A 20,744-nucleotide genomic window follows, 5' to 3' on the forward strand; every position below is an offset into this window, starting at 1 on the left:
CAGATGCACACACACACAGATGTGAAACCATAGACACAAGTGTACTCACAGCCACAGGTCACGATCTTTTCTGTCTCTTCCTCTTTTAACCGCTCATTTGTAGTTGAGAAAAGGCGGGGAGATCGAAGATGGCCATACTCGCTCTCTTTTGTCGAATTGTCGCTCTTTTCGTCGCTCGTCAGCGATGCCAAATATAACTATAGATACATACATTTAAAATGTTTAGATCTGTGAAAACAAAGGAATGAGTTGATATTGATATTGCAACAATTATGTGGTATAAATACAATTTTTATAAGTTAAAACATTTTAGTTAGTAAACTTCCGATCGAAAAATTCTGACAGCAACTCTATTACACAATTATAAATGCGAATACAATACGATCCACAATGATATGCAAATGTAAATAATAAATATTTTTTTAATTTTTGTATCATAATATAGTAAAATTATATGTTCCCATGTCTGAAATGAGGTTCAATGCTGCCAACACTGATATACTCTGTAGGTACATACATATATTTTCATTTAGTTCATACGCCTCTGGCTCGCTCGCTCGCTCTTTCAGACTCGCTCTCTTTCTATCCAAATGGGACTCCATCATCAGGTATAACATTGTAGTATGAGTTTGTTGTCTCAACTTCCCTATGCTAACCAAACTTCAATAACTTGCTACTTGTTATGCAGCAAACGTTTAAAAGCAGACAGACGGGACGATCTTTTAGACGCACCCACATTCACATTACAAGCGGGAAGCGCTCTCTTTAGTGTTTCCTCTCGTTCTATTGCATGGCTGCTCAATATCTCTATCTCTCCCTACTCTCAAATCTCTCTTTTTCTCTTTAATTTTCGGTATGTGAATAAACGTATGTGTATATACCACATCCACATTCAGAAATATATGTATTTAACCATGTTTACATTACTGCTCAATTAATGCTGCAAAACAATATTTTGTTTGTTGCTACAAAAAAATAAAAAAATAATAATAATCATGCTAAGGCACATTAGGCTTCCTTCTAATCGGTCAATGAAATAGAGAAAGTTGCGCAATCCAATGTTTATTCAAAGTCAATGAGAAACTTGACAATTGTCTCAAATTCATATAAATTTATAAATATACAAACAACAAGCAACAAGCCTGTGCTTGGTATCGATGGCCCATCGATTGATGGTACTGCCACTGTACATTTGTGTAAAATTATCGTGGACCTTTTTACATGAAGAGAAGCCAATTGATTTTTGTTTTTCCAAAATATCCTTAATTGTGTCGAATTGTAAAGATTAGTAAGATACTATATACATACATATGTTAAAATAGGTACAGCGGAACATTTTCGCTTCGGTTTAATCGTATGCGACTTTTTATATTTCAATAACAATAAAGGATATTTCGAAAAAAAAAAATTGCATTGGTAAGTTGGTTATGGCCAAATGTATGTATATATAATATTTAAAGGTCTTAAGCCTGTAGAAAACTGAAAGTTAATAGCTGATGTAGCTTTCCGTGATATTGACAGATCTTGTACCTATCGCAATATAGTCAATTTTTAAATATTTTAAAGAAATCTACTATCAGGCAGATTCTAGGCCAACAAAAAATAGAGATAGTTTTTTTATTCTATTTTTCTCAATTATTTAGTTGAAAAGAAATGTTGCAATTTGGTTTTTGAAAGTAAAAGACAACTTAATCGAATATTCTCTTTAAAAATATAATAAAATTTTACTTTAATTTATCGATTTAATTTTTCAATTAACTGCAATGAAATCTTTTTTGAAAAAATGATCAATTAATCCAAACTTATAAGTTAAGTTATAAGTTAACTTAAACAAATGTTCTGTATATACATACATATACATATTATGTTGATTAAGAGTATTAATATCGAAAAAGTTCGCAGATGTGTACAATTTTAGCGGATTTTTACAGATGTCCTAGCAACTCTTAATATCTTGATTATTGTGCTTCTTATTGCACTAGTGAGATGGATGCAAGGCAAAAACATCTGTAAAGTTGAGCGTATGTATGTACACATATGCATGTGCCACGGATATTTCTTACATTTGTATGTAGATACATAAAAGAATACACATGTGTACATGTCTACATAAATACACAAAAACATATATATACATCAGGTTTTATGTTGTTTCCAAGAATCGACCGAAGTTTCGTCGTTAAATAAGGCGAATACGTATGTACGTATGTACGTATGTGTATGTATGAGTAAACGTGAATGCTTTGTATCCACAACCACCATCACCATCACAATCACAATCCCAGGCAGGCTGGCAGTCATGGAAGTGGAAGTCACGGCAGGGCACAGAGAGCAGGGCCGCGCATAGAACTCAGATCGCAGCTCTGCTCTTGTTGTTGTGTATTCAACTCAACGGCGTACCAAAGAATTTGAAACGACTTGAATAAGACGTTAAATTACAAAAGGAGCACACACACACAAACATAATGAAACGCAACGCAACGCAGAGCAGAACCCAAGAACATTTCAATATTTTTAAGAACGATATTCTCCCGCTGTGTTCTCTCTTTCATTTCGTACAGAGTATTTTAGCCGGCAATCATTCCCATAAACGTCGTTGTCTCCCTGATTTTTCATTTTCAAAGAATACTATATATATTGTAGATCACTACAGGCTGCCTAAGGTTCGCTGAAAACGATGACTTGCTTAACTACCATTCTTTGTCAAAAAAATACATGTACATACAAAAATACAAATAGATACATGCTGCTACAAATACAAATATGTACATATTACAGAAATAGAAATGCCTCTAATGAATTTTTCCTTGCTCTGCAACGGTACGGATTCCAAGAATTTAATTTGATGATACGGTTAATAATATTGTAATAGCATACGTACATACATACATACATACATATGTATGTACACCTGCGAAAATAACACCTATTTAAAAAATTCATCCGCTATAAATATTTCCAAAAAAAAAAAAAAAAAACTGCATAACATCTCAATTTAACTTTTATATCATTTACAAATAATTAAATGTTATATGAAAAATGTTTTTGGAAACTTCATTACAAGATCTTTTAGTTGTAAGTAGGCAGAAATACAAATTGGTGCTATTTTAAATTTTGCAGGTGTATAAATATTAATTCAAAAAATCTTAAGTAAAAGAAACCAAAAAAAAATATACCTCATTTTCTTAACCTCGAGATAACATTTCTCAAGGTCATAAATTCTCTACATTAGCTCTAATGTCGACAACCTTAGTTTTAAACTGAAATTAAGAAACAAAAATAGTAACTATTGTTAAATAGCTTGGTAGCGAGAAGTCCTTCTCTTAACATTCACTCAAGTATTGACGAAATAAAGTATTCACGATTATTACGGATAAGTGTTTTCTTTTTTTATTTTATTTTGATACCACTACAAAATGTATCTGTTTATACCATCCTCCAAAGCGGGGAGCCGCAAGGAATCATCTCCGAACATATTAAGTATACATACTCTTGATCAGAGTCAACAGCCGAGACGATGTAGCTATGTCCGTATGAACCATGGGATCTCAGAGAATCTAAGAGATACGAGTAGAGCTATAATTTTTTGGACAGCTCTTGCAGGCAAATTAAGTTTGATTCTGTGTATTTTAGTATTATTTAATAATACAGCTCTGTTCTGTTTTTATGATGAGTAACGGGTATCTCACATTGAAGCTCTCACGACTTTAGCTTTCTTTCTTGTTTTTGTTTAAATCAGTTTGATTCATTTTAAACAGAGTGTAAGATTTAAGAGTCTTAAATACTCAGAACACTTGAATTTATGCTAATAAAAGTTGCTTATATAGTATTCTAAAACTAGTCCACAGTTACTAAGTTAATTATCGTAAAATTATTTGTTTTATTTTTTTACTACATATGTAACATACATATATTCAGATAATACAAACGTTCAGTATTCAATATGTATAATATGACCACATACATAATATAGAAGTAATCAAACTACAATATAATGATCTTTACTGCTGTACGACAATCTACCATACTTTAGTTTCCTCTCTTTTACATTCCTGTAGACACACGAATTGGTATGTGTGCACATGTGTACGCACGATTGTATGTATGTAGCTGCAAAGCGATGAGGACAGGCCAAATGACTTTATTTTCATGTCTTGCGTCTGAATCTTCGCTCGGTCCGATTTTAAGGGCTTAATTAGTCAGCATATCGGAGGGCAAACAAAGTAGTCAGCGTCAGAGGAGTTGGTGCGCTTAATATCAACTCTCGTTCTCAAATCCAGTTTTTTTTATTACATAAATATATATACATACATATGTACATACATATAAACGCACAAATATATGTGCATACTCGTATACCAAGCCATTAATACATATACAAAATGTTTCTGTACGTATGAACACACATAAAGAAATACATATACATATGTATGTGTGTACATGCTGGAGCATACAAGATATACACGTACAGATGAAGACAGCATCATCACCGCCAGTAAAAGATGATAGGCACTGGGATTATTATGTGGCATGGATCCGCACGCAAATACATACGAACATACATATGTATGTATGTACGAAGGTCTGTCTGCATGTAGGAAAAAGGTTGACAGAATAGCAACAACAAATTCAAGTAAATTGTTGCTTTCGTCGACCTTTTAACATGGGTGGCTTAATAGGTTTATGCTATGTATAAGACATGCTTTAATTTGACTATACATATGAAATGTACCTGGCGCCCAGAAGCGCAGAAGGACCAAAAGAAAATTTATGTATATAATATGTAAATTTCTTGTATGAAATTCTTACTCATAGTGCATAAAAAGACGGCTTTAGGAACTATTGAAATTGTTTTAATACTTCAATTTGTTAAAAATTATCACAATCCAATTTGTGTGTACTATAGTTTTCCTTTAGAATGCATAATTGTATCAGAACATTTTAAGAGGACCGTGCAAAAAAAAATTGGTTGGTAAAACTGTGAGCCAAAGCAAGTTAAACCCCATTCGATACGATCGCATGTTTTCGATCCCGCTCTCCTGCACTTGGGACACGAAACTCTTCCATACAACCGCACCATCTCATTTTGTGATGGTGGTGGTAGTGGTCCGGTGCTGCTACTACTCTTGCTGATGAAGACATTATTATTTATAAAGCCAACCGCAGCGAATGATTCTGTGTCTGTGAAGAGTTAGGCATCTGTGAATGCGTGTGTGCCCCTTTAGAGATCGTATCGTCATCGTCATCAGCTCCTCTTTATTGGGCGTTTTTATAAACATACATACATACATCTGCACATACCCACAGATATTAAGGAATATAACGAATATACACACTATTGATGTTGATTTGAATTTGTAGGAATAAATATATATATAATATAAAATTTATTTTTTTTCAAAGCTAATTGTGCTTGACTGCATGCTATTTTAACTTGATGAAGAATATTCGACAGGCATATACATATAATATATATACATATACATATACATATACATATACATATACATATACATATACATATACATATACATATACATATACATATACATATACATATACATATACATATACATATACATATACATATACATATACATATACATATACATATACATATACATATACATATACATATACATATACATATACATATATACATATACATATACATATACATATACATATACATATACATATACATATACATATACATATACATATACATATACATATACATATACATATACATATACATATACATATACATATACATATACATATACATATACATATACATATACATATACATATACATATACATATACATATACATATACATATACATATACATATACATATACATATACATATACATATACATATACATATACATATACATATACATATACATATACATATACATATACATATACATATACATATACATATACATATACATATACATATACATATACATATACATATACATATACATATACATATACATATACATATACATATACATATACATATACATATACATATACATATACATATACATATACATATACATATACATATACATATACATATACATATACATATACATATACATATACATATACATATACATATACATATACATATACATATACATATACATATACATATACATATACATATACATATACATATACATATACATATACATATACATATACATATACATATACATATACATATACATATACATATACATATACATATACATATACATATACATATACATATACATATACATATACATATACATATACATATACATATACATATACATATACATATATACATATACATATACATATACATATACATATACATATACATATACATATACATATACATATACATATACATATACATATACATATACATATACATATACATATACATATACATATACATATACATATACATATACATATACATATACATATACATATACATATACATATACATATACATATACATATACATATACATATACATATACATATACATATACATATACATATACATATACATATACATATACATATACATATACATATACATATACATATACATATACATATACATATACATATACATATACATATACATTTTTTAGGCATGGGAAAGCCTCCAATAAGAACTGGTTGAAGAGGAGGAGTTAAAGCATGGAGGAGTTAAAACATGCGATACAAAATGGCAAACAGCGCTTTCATTAGAGAGAAAAAGAACACATCAACATCCTATACAAAATATCTCGGCCCCTTGCATTCAAATTTTACCACTGCTTAAAGCACAAGATTCGACATGACAGAGCAAAACGTTTTTGTTTCGTCGATCATAAATGAATGCTTCATTCATTTCATCCATAACGTTTTGTTTTTTAGCTTTCATTATCACTATCACAATAATAAAAAACAAAAAAATACATTTTTATCTTAACATTTATTCGAAGATCACAGCTTTATCTGTATGATATTTATAGTTTAGACACAGTTATATTTAAAGTTAATATAGGCCTAGAATATTAATTAAATTAATTTTTGATTTTCATGTAAATATTCCATTGAACTTGTCATTAGTTCTATAAGTTTTATTATAATTGAAAATGAATCTAATTAGTTTTATTCCCTGCGCCGGTTGAATAGTAACTAATAATAAATTCACAGTGGTGTGTGAATGTATTATTCTTAATACATTGCCATATAACATACATTGTCTGTAGTCACAAAGGTGTCTACCCGGTCTGTAGCGGGTATAAAAAGCAAATTTTAGTGCGTTTACTGTCAATTCTTATTCGAAATTTTGCTATTGTAGTTTGTTTTTAACGACCATTGATCTTTTTGCCGGCAAGTGTTAAATATCCAGAGGTCGTGAAAAAAATTGTTTACCGCATTATAACAGCCCCGCAAGCTTCGACTACAGTCTAGAGTATTCGCCTGTTTTCGAATTTCGAACATCAACAGAGCGGGCAATAGACAGCCAATCAATTCATTATTTATTATTCCCGCTACCCATTGGGTAGAAGTATAACTTTGTGCCCTATTTACATATATATTTATATATTCTTGATCAACGTCGTCAGAGCCGTCGATATAGCCGTATTCATCTGTTTGCCCGTATAAACATCTAGATCTCGGAGACTATAAGAGATAGAGCAGCATTTGTAACTTTTACACGTAGATTAAGTTTCTTTTCGATTTTTGCTACACTTACTTTCTTAGTCATAATAACATCAAGAATATATACCAGATTGTCTGACAAACAAAACAACTAAGACCCGACTGCTGCAGCCTTTTCGTAATATATATTTTCTTAACCATTTAAACAAATTGTATCTGATTGCAACAAATATTTACGCTTTGATTCGATTTGCAATGAACGGAAATGGGCATGGGAAAATTTTGAAACAAACTTGATATGCAATAACAGAAATACAGAAATACTGACTCACGGACATTGCAATATCTCAACGGTTTTCCACGATTAAGAATATACGTTCTTTATGGGATTGGAAATACCTTGCTTATATATAATATATATTCCCATTAGGTACTAAATTATAATACCCTTCTACTTTCTAACCTTTTTGTGTCATTCGTTGCGAATTGCAATTTCTTAGTCGATGAATGCTTTTATTACTGACTCACAAGTAACTAGATTGAGAATCACACTGAACTTAACGAAAATCTAAACCAAACATCTACCATATACTAAACAAGTATAGTTACCAAAATCACAATCTGTAGTTCTTATTGTTTCTGAAGAACTTCATTGATTTTATGTTTCGGCTACTGACCCTGACTAAGAATATATTTTCTTTACGCGGTCGAAAATGCTTCCTTCTAGATGTTACATTAGCTGTTGGAACTAAGTTATAAGAAATTTAGACAACTCTATACTATAATTTATTTCATACATTACTCTGGGTTTTTGAGAAAGTTATACATATGAGTTTTAAGCAAACCGATGGTTATCGTGTTTAATTGAATAGTCAAAGAATTCATGCGCTTTTGCTGCTTAGTTTTGCTTGTTAGTGTTAGTATCCCTCTCTACCTCGGGATATTCTAATTTGGCCCCTGGCTCGCAGGTGAAGATGGGACAGCAAAATGGAAATTGTGCTGTCTTATTGGTCTTCTCGGTATCCAATTTACACTTGTCGTTCGATAATGACAACGGCAAGGGACCACAATCCTCAACAAGTTCCAGAAGCCTATGAAATGGAAAATATAATTTTTATAGTACTAAAGAAAACGTAATATTTTATCAGCTCACTTGGCCGGATTCTCTTCGTTTTGAACACATGTTGAGCGGCCGCAAAATGGTGTCAAATCCCACGACTTGCCCGGCTCTACTGTAGCACAGCGTGTGGATGCAAAACACATTCCTGGAAAATCTAAATTCAAACACTAAATTTAGTATTAATCGAAATCTCCACAATTATTATTATTATATCATTCGAAAACGACCAAAACGGAACAACTCGCGATTAATTATCACATATATATCTATTTAGTTGGTTATTAGTTTTTTTTATTTAGATATATATATATATGTATATATATATATATTTAGATATATATATATATATATTATTCTTTCAATGTCTTATTAATTGTTCGTTGTTTCCGATGAATGTATGCTGTTTAAAGAAATGTTTTTTGTTTTGCCCGCACTTCAACAAGCCCGTATTGCTGGTTCAATTGATGCTAGCGCCGTTAGTACGTCAACATCCAAATATGTATGTAATTTAGTATTCCTTTATAGAATGGCCTTGGTCCACAAACCCAAGCAGACAAATAATATATTGTACATACATGTGTATGATTTGCCATGGACTGTTGAACTTAGTGGCTTTCAAAACATCTCAAGCGAGTCTACATTCATAGCATGAGTGGAGAGTGGGATATGGAGTGTGTGTGTGTAATTTGGTTGCAAATCAATTAATATATGAATGCAAGCATATGTATTTGTGGTCAAATATGTATATGTATATTTAGAGTAGATATGTGGTCTGTGGAAAAGTAGTCGTAGATGCACTAGTATTACGAGATTTTTAATGCGTTCACCGCCTGATACCGACTCACCTCTTAAAACATCTGCAGGAATCAGACGCTTATAAATTTTGATTTCATCATTTTTTGCTTCATTCGTTGATGGTGTTTCTAACTTTTCAGCTATACAGCCGGTCAAATTGAATGAAAACGCGAAAATCGAGGAAAGTATTAGAAAAATTATAGTTGTTCCATGCATTGTAACACTTTTTATAATATTAATTTATAGACTTCTTATTTGTAACGAAAAACCCGCAACAAAAGCAAAAGCAAGCTTATATTTGCGACCAGAAAACGAGTCCGCTTAAAGCGAAAGTGAAGACCAAATTGAAACTCTCAACGCAATGGCACTACTATTTATAGACGATATTGTTGATTTTCGAGTTTTTCTATCATCAAACGATGTAGTAGTCGTTGTAGATGTCTAAATGTACATACATGTATGTCGTCATGTTTTCGCTTGCGATCTTTGAATTTCTTTATTATATTTAACACATATTATGCATTGTTTATTCAAACTGTGAAAATAATGAGAATACTTATTATTGGGTGACTGATTTTACTTGGAACGCAGACCGGCAGCAGTGTCAAATATATATTTTTAAGATTAACATTTAAAATCGCTATCATTAAAAATATACACAAAGAGGTTTCTCCAACTATTTAAAATACATATATGTATACATACATACATACATGTATGTATGTATATATGGAATCATATTTTTTTCTTTTCTTTTTATTTTTGCTACGTCTTTATGACTCCTGCAAGAAATAACTTTATATAGCACAAAACGTCTAAAAGTTTAAATTATGGTAGAGTAATCTTTGAGGAACAGACTTCAAGTATGAGTTTTTGGTCTAGTTCGACAAGAGCATCAAGAGTTTAATTTTATTTCGTCAGATTATGATCTTATTTATTCTTTTATTCGAATATCTAACGATTCCGTATATTTTTCTGTTAAATAGTAAACAAAAAAATTCATTTTTGCCGGAAGTCTATTTTGGCAAGCAGTTTGTTTTTTTTTTCTACATCATGTTTTTATTTTTTAAAAAATGTTTTTCTCGAAAAATAGTATATCTGCTTTTATATGTATAGTATATGTATTTATAAATATTTTTGCATTTTTTTCGGTTAACAAAAAACCAATTATTTCCGATTGAGAGAATCTGAACTGTTTTATGAAAATAATTTTGAACTAAACCAGCAAAATTAGCGTAAACTATCTATGGACAATATTGGCTGTATTGGTGTTTGCATATTTATTTAACGAATCTTAGCAGAAAATTAAATAAATTTAATTTTCATTAAAAAGTAAATAATATATCCATGTTTGTCAAGTTATATTAAGTATTTTTGACCTAATTTTAGATTAGAGCAGAAATATTTTGGTTGATTACTCGGCCGTCAAGAATTGTTTGTCAAATCCGCCAATGTAAGTTATAGAGTATAGTTCTTAGAATACAACCTCAAAAAAACAATGTCACTATATTTGAGAAACTTGCTTCAGTCTTCTTGTCAGCGAATTAACTTTCAGTAGATACATATTTAATAAAGCTATGATAATTGCGAACTCACCACACCTATTTAATTTAGGAGATAAATCAAGGACTTCCGTTATTTAACAAATACTATCCATGTAGTCCCGAAGCGTTTCGGGATCGGAGAACATTAGTGTTAAATTACGTTTATTGGATTTTTACATTAGTAAAGCTAAATGAAACTAAACCCATTATTCAAAATTCTATTTGTAAGTAAATGAATTGATCAAAAGGCAATATTAACAATGAAATATAATTGTTGCTTTAAGAATTTTGATGTTTTTTAGAAGCATACATATACATATATATGTATGTACATATGTGTACAGATGTATTTAATAAGATTTGAGATAGAAATTTCCATTTCGACAGCATTTGTTTATGTCTGCTTTAGAGGCGCAGAAGCCTCGATGTGAGTGTCCAACGATGTTTTACCAGCAGAAAGAACAGAAACAGTTCAAACAAAGTTTATTTGAGATCGTTAAAGTTGTGCACGTCTTTGATAATCATATTCATTACTTTTTGATCATGTCTCTTTTTTTATTTTAATCACCGCTATAGAACGGCTCCTTTTTCAGTGGTTATGCGACTTGGATGCAAGCGCTTAATGTATTATCGCAGAGGTGGCAAATTCTATACGCTTTGTCACTTCTTTTTTTGAAGTAGTCCCAAACAACCGATCGCTCTCTTTCCGATTTTGTGCTGACTCCAGCTCCAATTTATAAATTTATATAACTTACTTTTCAGGTAATTCTCCATCTTGCTTTCATCATCCATCAACGTCCACCAACACCATCAACTAGAAATTCTTAAAACTATCAAAAAAATTTTTGGTTGATAAAAAAAATTTTAAAAAATGCATTTACTTACAATTTGTTCTCGCCGTGCACAGAGTTGCTAGTAGAGGTGCAGAAACATCGATGTTATCGATGTTTGCCAATCATCGGAACCATCGATGGTTTGTGAGCCACCATCAATGTTTTTTCAAACAACTCTGGACTTAGTGGCAGCAAACAAATAAATTGTGAGTAAGAAAAGTTTTCAATTGTTTTTCTATTATTAACTAAATATTTAATTCAATGTAAGGTTTCTAGTCGTGGTGTTGGTTAATGTGGATGGATGAAGGATGGACAACTACCTGAAAAGTAAGTTTTTAATCATTGCAGTCCAAGCTGCAAATTTACTTACACACATACACAAATGCATTTTTAAATTTGGCGCAAAATTAGGTCATGTCGCAACCAATTGGCGCCAAGATCTTGTTTTATTATGTTATTGACAAAATATTCAGAATACCGTATAATGTACTAACATACTTTATTTATTTATTTGTTTAATAGGAGCGGGATCGTCAAATTCTTTAGAGTTTGAGACAGAAGCAAAACGGAAAAGAGCGTTCGATTGCTTGGGACCATTTCAAAAAAAGCACTGGCATTTGCAACTACTGTGGTAAATGGCTGAACACCAGTGCCAATACCACAAACCTGCTTGACCATCTCAAACAAAGCACTATAGCCGCTGCAAAGTTAAAACAAGCACAGACAACTGAAAAGCCGCTCACATTAATACAGGAAGTTGCAACAAGATGGAACAGCGCTTATGAGATGATTAAAGGGTTGTTAAAGCTGAACGAATGCGTTACTCTCTTCAGAAGCTGTGTGGACTTATAAATAAAAATTCACATTTCAATAATACTATCACAGATCTCGAATAAAATCTTGTTATATTGTTAAATTCCAGTTGTTTTTTTTTGAAACATCGATGTTTCACTCGATGTTTTTTTTAAACATCGATTGACGCACATATCGATGTTTCTGCACCTCTAGTTGCTAGTGAAAACATCGACGGTGGTTGCGAACCATCGATGGTTTGAAAACATCGATATTATTGAAGAAATATCGCCCACTTCTGCACCCGCAAATGACAAAACTCGAAGAGCTAGAGTAATTTTGGTTTTTTGGTACATACAATAATAACTACAGTGTTTATGATTGTAGAAGTTATTTAAGAAATACTTTTGTATGGAAAAAAGCGTCTACTGCAATAGGGTCTTAGCTGCTTTGGCTGACAATTTAGAACTCTATATTATATCTTGAATGTAATACTACTAAAATTATATGAAATTATCAGTATATTTTTGTATTTTTGCTCATTATCTCACAGCGAGCACTCTTAACTGCACCATTCTTGTTTATATACAGAAGTATCTATGTTTTTCAATGCTCAAACGTAGCGAAACTCAAAAATTGCTAACGCTTTATGTGTATCAAACGAAATGCGGTATTCACGTTAGTATTTTATAGCGTAGCGTTAGTGCACGCACGAAAAATTACTTTAAATGTTCCTTCTATGATAAGTATTAGCGTCATCGTCCATTTTACAGTAATTGGACGACTAAAATGGACAACTCAATTTCTAGAATGAATGCTTAGAACATTAGAAACAATAATGCAATATATGTATGTATATACATATATACAAACAATTAATTTATGTATTGAAAAGAGTTCTAAAGTGTTATAGCCGAATTTGCTGTTATTAGGGTAAATCCGCCACTTAAACTCGCAACTCATCTCCAAGTTGTCCTCAATAACTTTGGAAACGGCACAGGGGCTGTCCATATATTATGTAAACACGTTTTCTGCGATTTTTGACCTCCCCTGGTAATCAAAAGTAATCATTTAATGAACACCCTCCCCCCATAATGATTACGTAATCACAAAAAAAGCAAAATATGCAAATTTGTTCTTTTAATCTATATTTTCAAAAGGAGATTCCAGCCGTCGTCTATATAGTCTTCGTCAAACCATTCGAGGTCTTGGCATCCTTCGTATGACTGAATTACTAGACATTCAGCCACACGGTAAAGGGATTTCTTTGATTTTTTATCGAAGCTTACAGCTACATTTTTGTGATATTGCATGCCGAGTAGCTGATTTTTGTGATGCAAAATACAACCCACACGTTTTGCATATGGGTAATTCCCTGAGGGATGTCGCGTGCGACCAGCTTTTCAGTGACAAAAAAAAAACATAACCTGAAACAATTTTAAAAATAAAAAATGTTATTTTGATAGATCTAGATTAGTACTTAAATTAGAGCTAAAAATGGTTTTGGATTTTTGTTCCTATTTTGTTTTCTGTTCTGATAATTGCAAAAATTAACAAATTCGTACGCAAAACCAAAAAATGAACAAATTTATATATTTTATCGTAAAACAGAACAAGTTCCTAAAATCAATCTTAGCTTTAAAAATAGTGCTAATCTATAGCTTTAAGAATAACCTTCACTTGTTTTTAAAATCGTTTTAGTTTATGTTTTTTTTTGTCACTGAAAAGCTGGTCGCACGCGACATTTACCAGAGTATTACCCATATGCGCTTTTGGCCTTGTACCGACGGACAATTCAAGTCGTAGGGAATCTAGAGTGAAAGTGGGGAGTGTGATATTATCACATTCAAATTTTTTTTCCCTAAGTAGAAGTCTGTGGCTCTGCCTTTGTTATCCAAATGGCTTCCAAACATGTCGTGTGGCAAAATCAAGCCAGAAAATTCCCGGCTTAGTGGGGCCATTCTCCTTTCGACTCGGTTGAAAGCACTTCTTCCTGAAATAAAAATGGATTTTACAATATAATTTAGCTATTACTTAGATAACCATTTTACCTGGAGCATTGTGGCAACACAAATTGCATCCAAATTGTATGCCTTTATATGTTGTACTGCATGTGAAATAACCTTCCCATATCTGGGATTTTCATCAGGGCCACCATCGGAAGTTATAATAACCACAGGCTTGACTAGTCCTTCATCGGTCCTTGCTATTGATTTAAAAGACTCTAGCTTCACAATACTGTGGAAATCTCCAGCATGAGTTCCAGCAGTCGATGAAGAATGCTTTCCACTCCTTATGCTTATAAATGTGGGGCCAGAATAACCAACAGCTTTCGGGTCTCCCATTTTTTGTGGACTTATAATTACCTTCGCATAAACTGAGGTAATTAGCTTATGCCTTGGGGCAACAAACCCAAACGTGATCTGGCAGCTTGACCTTGTATTCAAGATGCATAAGCAGAGGTGCTTGCTCATTTGCAGCAGTCAAACCAATTGGCACCCTAGCCATGCCTTGTGACAAAAAAAAAACCCTTGAGCAGTTCCGAGAACAGAGGCAACACTTTCAAGATATTTTATAGGTGCTGTAGCAAAATATCCATCTATATGCTGCTTGTGATAATCTGCTTGGGCTCGACAAAGCTTTACCGGTACCGTTCTCACATGACGTTTTCCTTCAATCGAGGAAGAGCTTCTGGGCAATAGTCTTAGATAGGTTGCGCTTCTCGATAAGTTAAACCCTTCTTTTTTGAGCTCTTCATGGAGATCAGACAAGGTTTTCACACTTCTGACAAGGTTAGTGCGCCTCCTTTCATCAGCTCCACTTCCAAACATGACTATCTCCAAAATAGTTTTATGGAGAAGCGGTTGATCGTCTCCAATCGGGGGTCTGCCGGCTGAAGATTGTTGGCTACAAAGACTTTTAGCTTTAGGAATTTTTTCAAATAGGCAACTCAATTTTTGTTGTTTAGTCTGCCTGTATTTAGTAAGATCTTCTGTAATTTGTTGCTTGCGCTTGAGGATTTTTCTTTCCTTTTCAATTTCTTGTAGTTTTATCAAGCTCCTTTTAGATTTCGCAAAATATGTGAGAACGGTACATTGTTGAATTATTTGTCTGCGATATGACTGCTGCTCTCTGAGTTAAGGATACAATATTTGCCTTTGCCTTTTCTTGCGCAGACTTTCTGTCGCTTTTTTCGCTGTTGACATTAGTTTTTGTCTTTTCATCTACAATAGTAAAGTATTTAAGTAATTTAGTTGGTTTGTTAACTAATATTTATACCCGCTACCCATAGGGTAGAAGGGTATTATAACTTTGTGCCGACAGGAAATGTATGTAACAGGTAGAAGGAGACATCTCCGACCCTATAAAGTATATATATTCTTGATCAGCGTCAACAGCCGAGACGATCTAGCCATGTCCGTCTGTCCGTCTGTGTGTCTGTCCGTCCGTCCGTATGAACACCTAGATCTCAGAAACTATAAGAGATAGAGCTATAATTTTTTTTCGACAGCATTTGTTATGTTTGCACGCAGATCAAGTTTGTTGTTTCAAATTTTTGCCACGCCCACTCCCGCCCCCGCAAATCAAAAAAATCGAATAACCAGCGTAATTTTAAAGCTAGAGTTGCAAATTTTGGTATATATAATAATAACTATAGTAGTTATGATTCCTGAAAATTTGGTTGCGATCAGATAAAAATTGTCGAAGTTATTAAAGAAATACTTTTGTATGGGCAAAAACGCCTACTTACTAGGGGTCTTAGTTGCTTTGGCTGACAATCTGGTATATTGTGCCGTCTATGGTATATTTTGAATGCGGTACTATATCGATATACCACATATACCATTTGGAATATTTTTAGTATTTTTGCAGTATATTTGGTATATTTTGAGAATAATACCGCAAAATATATTGCTTTTATTCAAAATGGGTAGCGGGTATCTCACAGTCGAGTACACTCGACTGTAGCCTTCTTACTTGTTTTGATTATTATTTACTTACCATGTTCATTCCTTAGATCGATGGAATTGTCATTTGAATCGATCACTGATTGAGGAATATGATTTCCATTTTCATCTAAAATTTAAAAATTTTTTGGGTGATTTGTTCTTTAACCAATATTAAAATAGTTTTAATATTCACTTACATTGCTGAGATCTTAGATCGATAGAATTTTCATTACGGATCGCTGAGTGAGCAACATCGTTTTTGGGAGTACATATATTCTGTAAATATAATAATTTTTATTTTGACAACACTATGAATGCATATGTATAGCGAACTACTAAATTAAAATATGGGTAATTCTAAGACGGAATTTGTCCCGTGCGAGACTTTTTACAGTGCACTGCCAGTGCAAATAACATAAACTGAAACAATTTTAAAAATAAGTGAATGTTATTCTTAAAGCTGTAGATAAGCACTATATTTAGAGCTAAGATTGATTTTGTTGTCTTACGATAAAATATATAAATTTATTAATTTTTTGATTTTGCGTACGAATTTGTTAATTTTGGCAATTATCAGAACAGTAAACAAAACAGAAAGAAAATTCGAAAACCATTCTTAGCTCTAATTAAAAGTACTTATCTAGAGCTATAAAAATAAACTTTTCTTATTGCTAAAATTGTTTCAGTTTATGTTATTTTCAATGTAAAGAGTCTCGCACGGGACAAATTCCTTCATGGAATTACCCATATATTAAAAATATCGTACATACCTTTAAGCATTCACAAAAAACGACATCGTTTTGATTTTTTTGTAGAACCTGATTTTCGTATTTTTTATTACATCTTTTATATATGTAACATATGTTTAAAAATCTTTTTGTTCTTTTTTTGCTGATTTCCATATTGCCGTTGCTTCCCTTTGGCAATCCGACGGTCTATTATCTGGATATCGCAGCTTGTATGATTTATCATAAACAACGATTGAAATAGTTCACAGTTTGATTCCATTGCAAAACACACGATAACATATCACAACCGAAACTTTAAAATAGCTGATTTTCGATATACAAATAATAGAATATGTATGTATATCGACTTAATTATAGAGTTGCATTCGGTACTTACTGACGGAGTAATCGGCGCGAAATCAATTTTTGAATAAATACTTTTAACAACAAAATTTTTATAAAATGATTACGTTATCATTGTCCAAGACCCCTCCCTCCCCATGTAATGAAACATAATCATTTCCTTGACCCCCTCCCCCTAAGTGATTACGTAATACATGAACAGCCCCACATATACTTTTATTTCTTTTACGTTTTGGTTCTTGCTATTAACAAAACTTTCAACATGCTTAATAATGTATCACACAAAGCGCAACTAGTGTTGCAAGTGATTACACCAAAGGCGCAACATATTAAGCAACTTTTTCGCAAACGATCAGTTTCCTGTATAAAAGGTCAATTTGAGAGTCTCGGCAATTTTCGCAATAATTTTTTTTATTGGTCTTTGGTTTAATGGCTTTTATTGATAGAATAGCCATTTAATAAAATGGTTCACGCCACATTTTCGTGCTTTTTTTGATAAACAAAACAAATTTTAGTCAAAGTACGGCCACACTTTCAGAATTACTGAAGATGCGGGATCATTAGCCGTCAGTCTCTTATAATCTATTTAGACCAAGGGCGTCTGCTTTAATAATGCAGTTCTTTGATACAAGTATAAAGTGTTAAAGCTTGTCTCCTTTAAGTTTACTGCAAATGGCTCTTACATTCTGGTAGCCAATAAGTACAGAGCATGTTAGTTTTTGAATTGACAGACGTAGAAGGAGGCTTTGAATTAGAATTATTACTACTGTTAGAAAGCGAAACCGGAGACCGATTTTTCTTTTTAGCAACAAATTCTTTGTTTAATAGGTGTTCCGGCCAAAACTCTTTGCTAATAGTTCAGTAAGAACACTTATTTTTATATTAAAAGATGAAATTTCTCGCTAGCACGGGAAATTAAATTTGTCCACCTTAATATAAGCCCGAACATCATCAGATGGCGTTTTCGGGGCAAGCCATGAAACAAAAATCTGTTTAAGCGGTGGCACCGCAACTATCGTGTTATAGACAATTAAAGTAGGAGCTGGAGGGGATTTTCAATCGTTACGGGACTGATGATCTCGACAGAGGATGGTGATGATTGAATTTCTTCAACCGTCTCCAACTCAATCGACACCAAAATGTAATCAAATGATTTTTAAATATTATTCTGCTTTTTTTAATGATTCTGATCGTTCAATTATCGATAATTTGGTGGTTAAAATTTGTTAACATTCTCACCACGAAAAACTCGGGTTTTCTGAGTTTTTTTTTTAATTCATTTTAAATGTTACACTTGTCCTATTTAAAAACACTTAAGTAACATGTAAGAAAACTACAGTCCAGATTGCTATACCAGATCGCCAACTAAGACCCCCAGGAAGTGAGGGTTTTGCGAATACAAAAGTATTTCTTTAATAACTTCGACAAATTTTATCTGATCGCAACCAAATTTTCAGAAATTACAACTATTATAGTTATTATTGTATATACCAAAATAGAGGGCGTCCTTAATTTCTTCCCAATTAAGACTGGCTCCAGATTTGATGATGCCTTCGCTAGCCTTTCCTTCGATTTTATTTCGAATCGATCTTAGATCTTACTAGTGCCGCTAATCAGTGCTAGGATTTCTTCCACATTGGTTATAAATTCATGTAATTCATGTATACAGGTAAAAAACGAATTGCGTCAGGTATCTTCAGTGATGATAGAACATCAAGTTGATTAACATTTTGCTCTCCTTGATCTGAAAGGACGTTTTCTGATGAAGAAGACGTAGATGATTGATCGTCTTGTCTTGATACGATGGCCCCTGTATTCTCGGATACACTGGTGTTGTTTCCAGATCGACTCCTGGTATTTGGAATACGGTCTTTTGCTCCTCTCATGGTAGCTACTATCTGTTAATTAGTATTTACTATTAGTAAAGAATATATTATATAATTTATTTTGCAAATTTACGTATAACAAAACCAAGGTACGTATTTAAATATATTGTTGTATCTGGTACTTAAATTGCACCAACTACACGTTAAAAGGTTTGACCTCATATAATTGCCCTTAGTCTGTGAGTCGCACTGAAACACGAAACTAACTGCAACTATCTCAAACTTGTTCCAGGACACATTCGATCGGTTTGAGCATATATTGTTGCTCTTAGTCTGTGAGTCGCACTGAAACACAAAACTAACTGCAACTATCTCAAACATACTCCAGGACACGTTCGATCGGTTTAAGCACATATAATTGCCCTTAGTCTGTGAGTCGCACTGAAACACAAAACTAACTGCAACTATCTCAAACATACTCCAGGACACGTTCGATCGGTTTGAGCATATATTGTTGCTCTTAGTCTGTGAGTCGCACTGAAACACAAAACTAACTGCAACTATCTCAAACTTGTTCCAGGACACATTCGATCGGTTTGAGCATATATTGTTGCTCTTAGTCTGTGAGTCGCACTGAAACACAAAACTAACTGTAACCATCTCAAACATGCTCCAGGACACATTCGATCGGTTTGAGCATATATTGTTGCTCTTAGTCTGTGAGTCGCACTGAAACACAAAACTAACTGCAACTATCTCAAACATACTCCAGGACACGTTCGATCGGTTTAAGCACATATAATTGCCCTTAGTCTGTGAGTCGCACTGAAACACAAAACTAACTGCAACTATCTCAAACATACTCCAGGACACGTTCGATCGGTTTGAGCATATATTGTTGCTCTTAGTCTGTGAGTCGCACTGAAACACAAAACTAACTGCAACTATCTCAAACTTGTTCCAGGACACATTCGATCGGTTTGAGCATATATTGTTGCTCTTAGTCTGTGAGTCGCACTGAAACACAAAACTAACTGTAACCATCTCAAACATGCTCCAGGACACATTCGATCGGTTTGAGCATATATTGTTGCTCTTAGTCTGTGAGTCGCACTGA

The 20,744-nt window shown here is 32.8% G+C and overlaps 1 protein-coding gene and 1 long non-coding RNA gene across 3 annotated transcripts; one reads left to right on the forward strand and one right to left on the reverse strand.

The window, feature by feature from the left end:
* Positions 1-8,439: 8,439 nt before the first annotated feature.
* LOC117573111 (uncharacterized) lies at positions 8,440-11,958 on the reverse strand. 2 transcript variants are annotated; one of them, XM_034256037.2, is made up of 3 exons: positions 11,891-11,958; positions 8,830-8,950; positions 8,440-8,767 (listed from the first exon to the last, which is right to left on the reverse strand). In XM_034256037.2, exons 1-3 carry the CDS (start codon positions 11,925-11,927, stop codon positions 8,575-8,577), a joined length of 351 nt encoding a protein of 116 aa, XP_034111928.1. In that variant the 5' UTR covers positions 11,928-11,958; the 3' UTR covers positions 8,440-8,574. The 2 variants fall into 2 exon arrangements, with proteins under 2 accessions (XP_034111928.1, XP_034111925.1); XM_034256034.2 differs by lacking the exon at positions 11,891-11,958 and adding an exon at positions 9,642-9,926.
* A 73-nt stretch (positions 11,959-12,031) lies between these two features.
* On the forward strand, positions 12,032-12,838 carry LOC117573112 (uncharacterized). The gene is made up of 3 exons (XR_004572635.2): positions 12,032-12,174; positions 12,237-12,295; positions 12,491-12,838. It is a non-coding gene; the product is annotated as an uncharacterized LOC117573112 (long non-coding RNA).
* Positions 12,839-20,744: the final 7,906 nt, after the last annotated feature.

The sequence above is a fragment of the Drosophila albomicans genome, chromosome 4 (assembly GCF_009650485.2).
Source record: "Drosophila albomicans strain 15112-1751.03 chromosome 4, ASM965048v2, whole genome shotgun sequence".
NCBI classification, from domain to species: domain Eukaryota; kingdom Metazoa; phylum Arthropoda; class Insecta; order Diptera; family Drosophilidae; genus Drosophila; species Drosophila albomicans.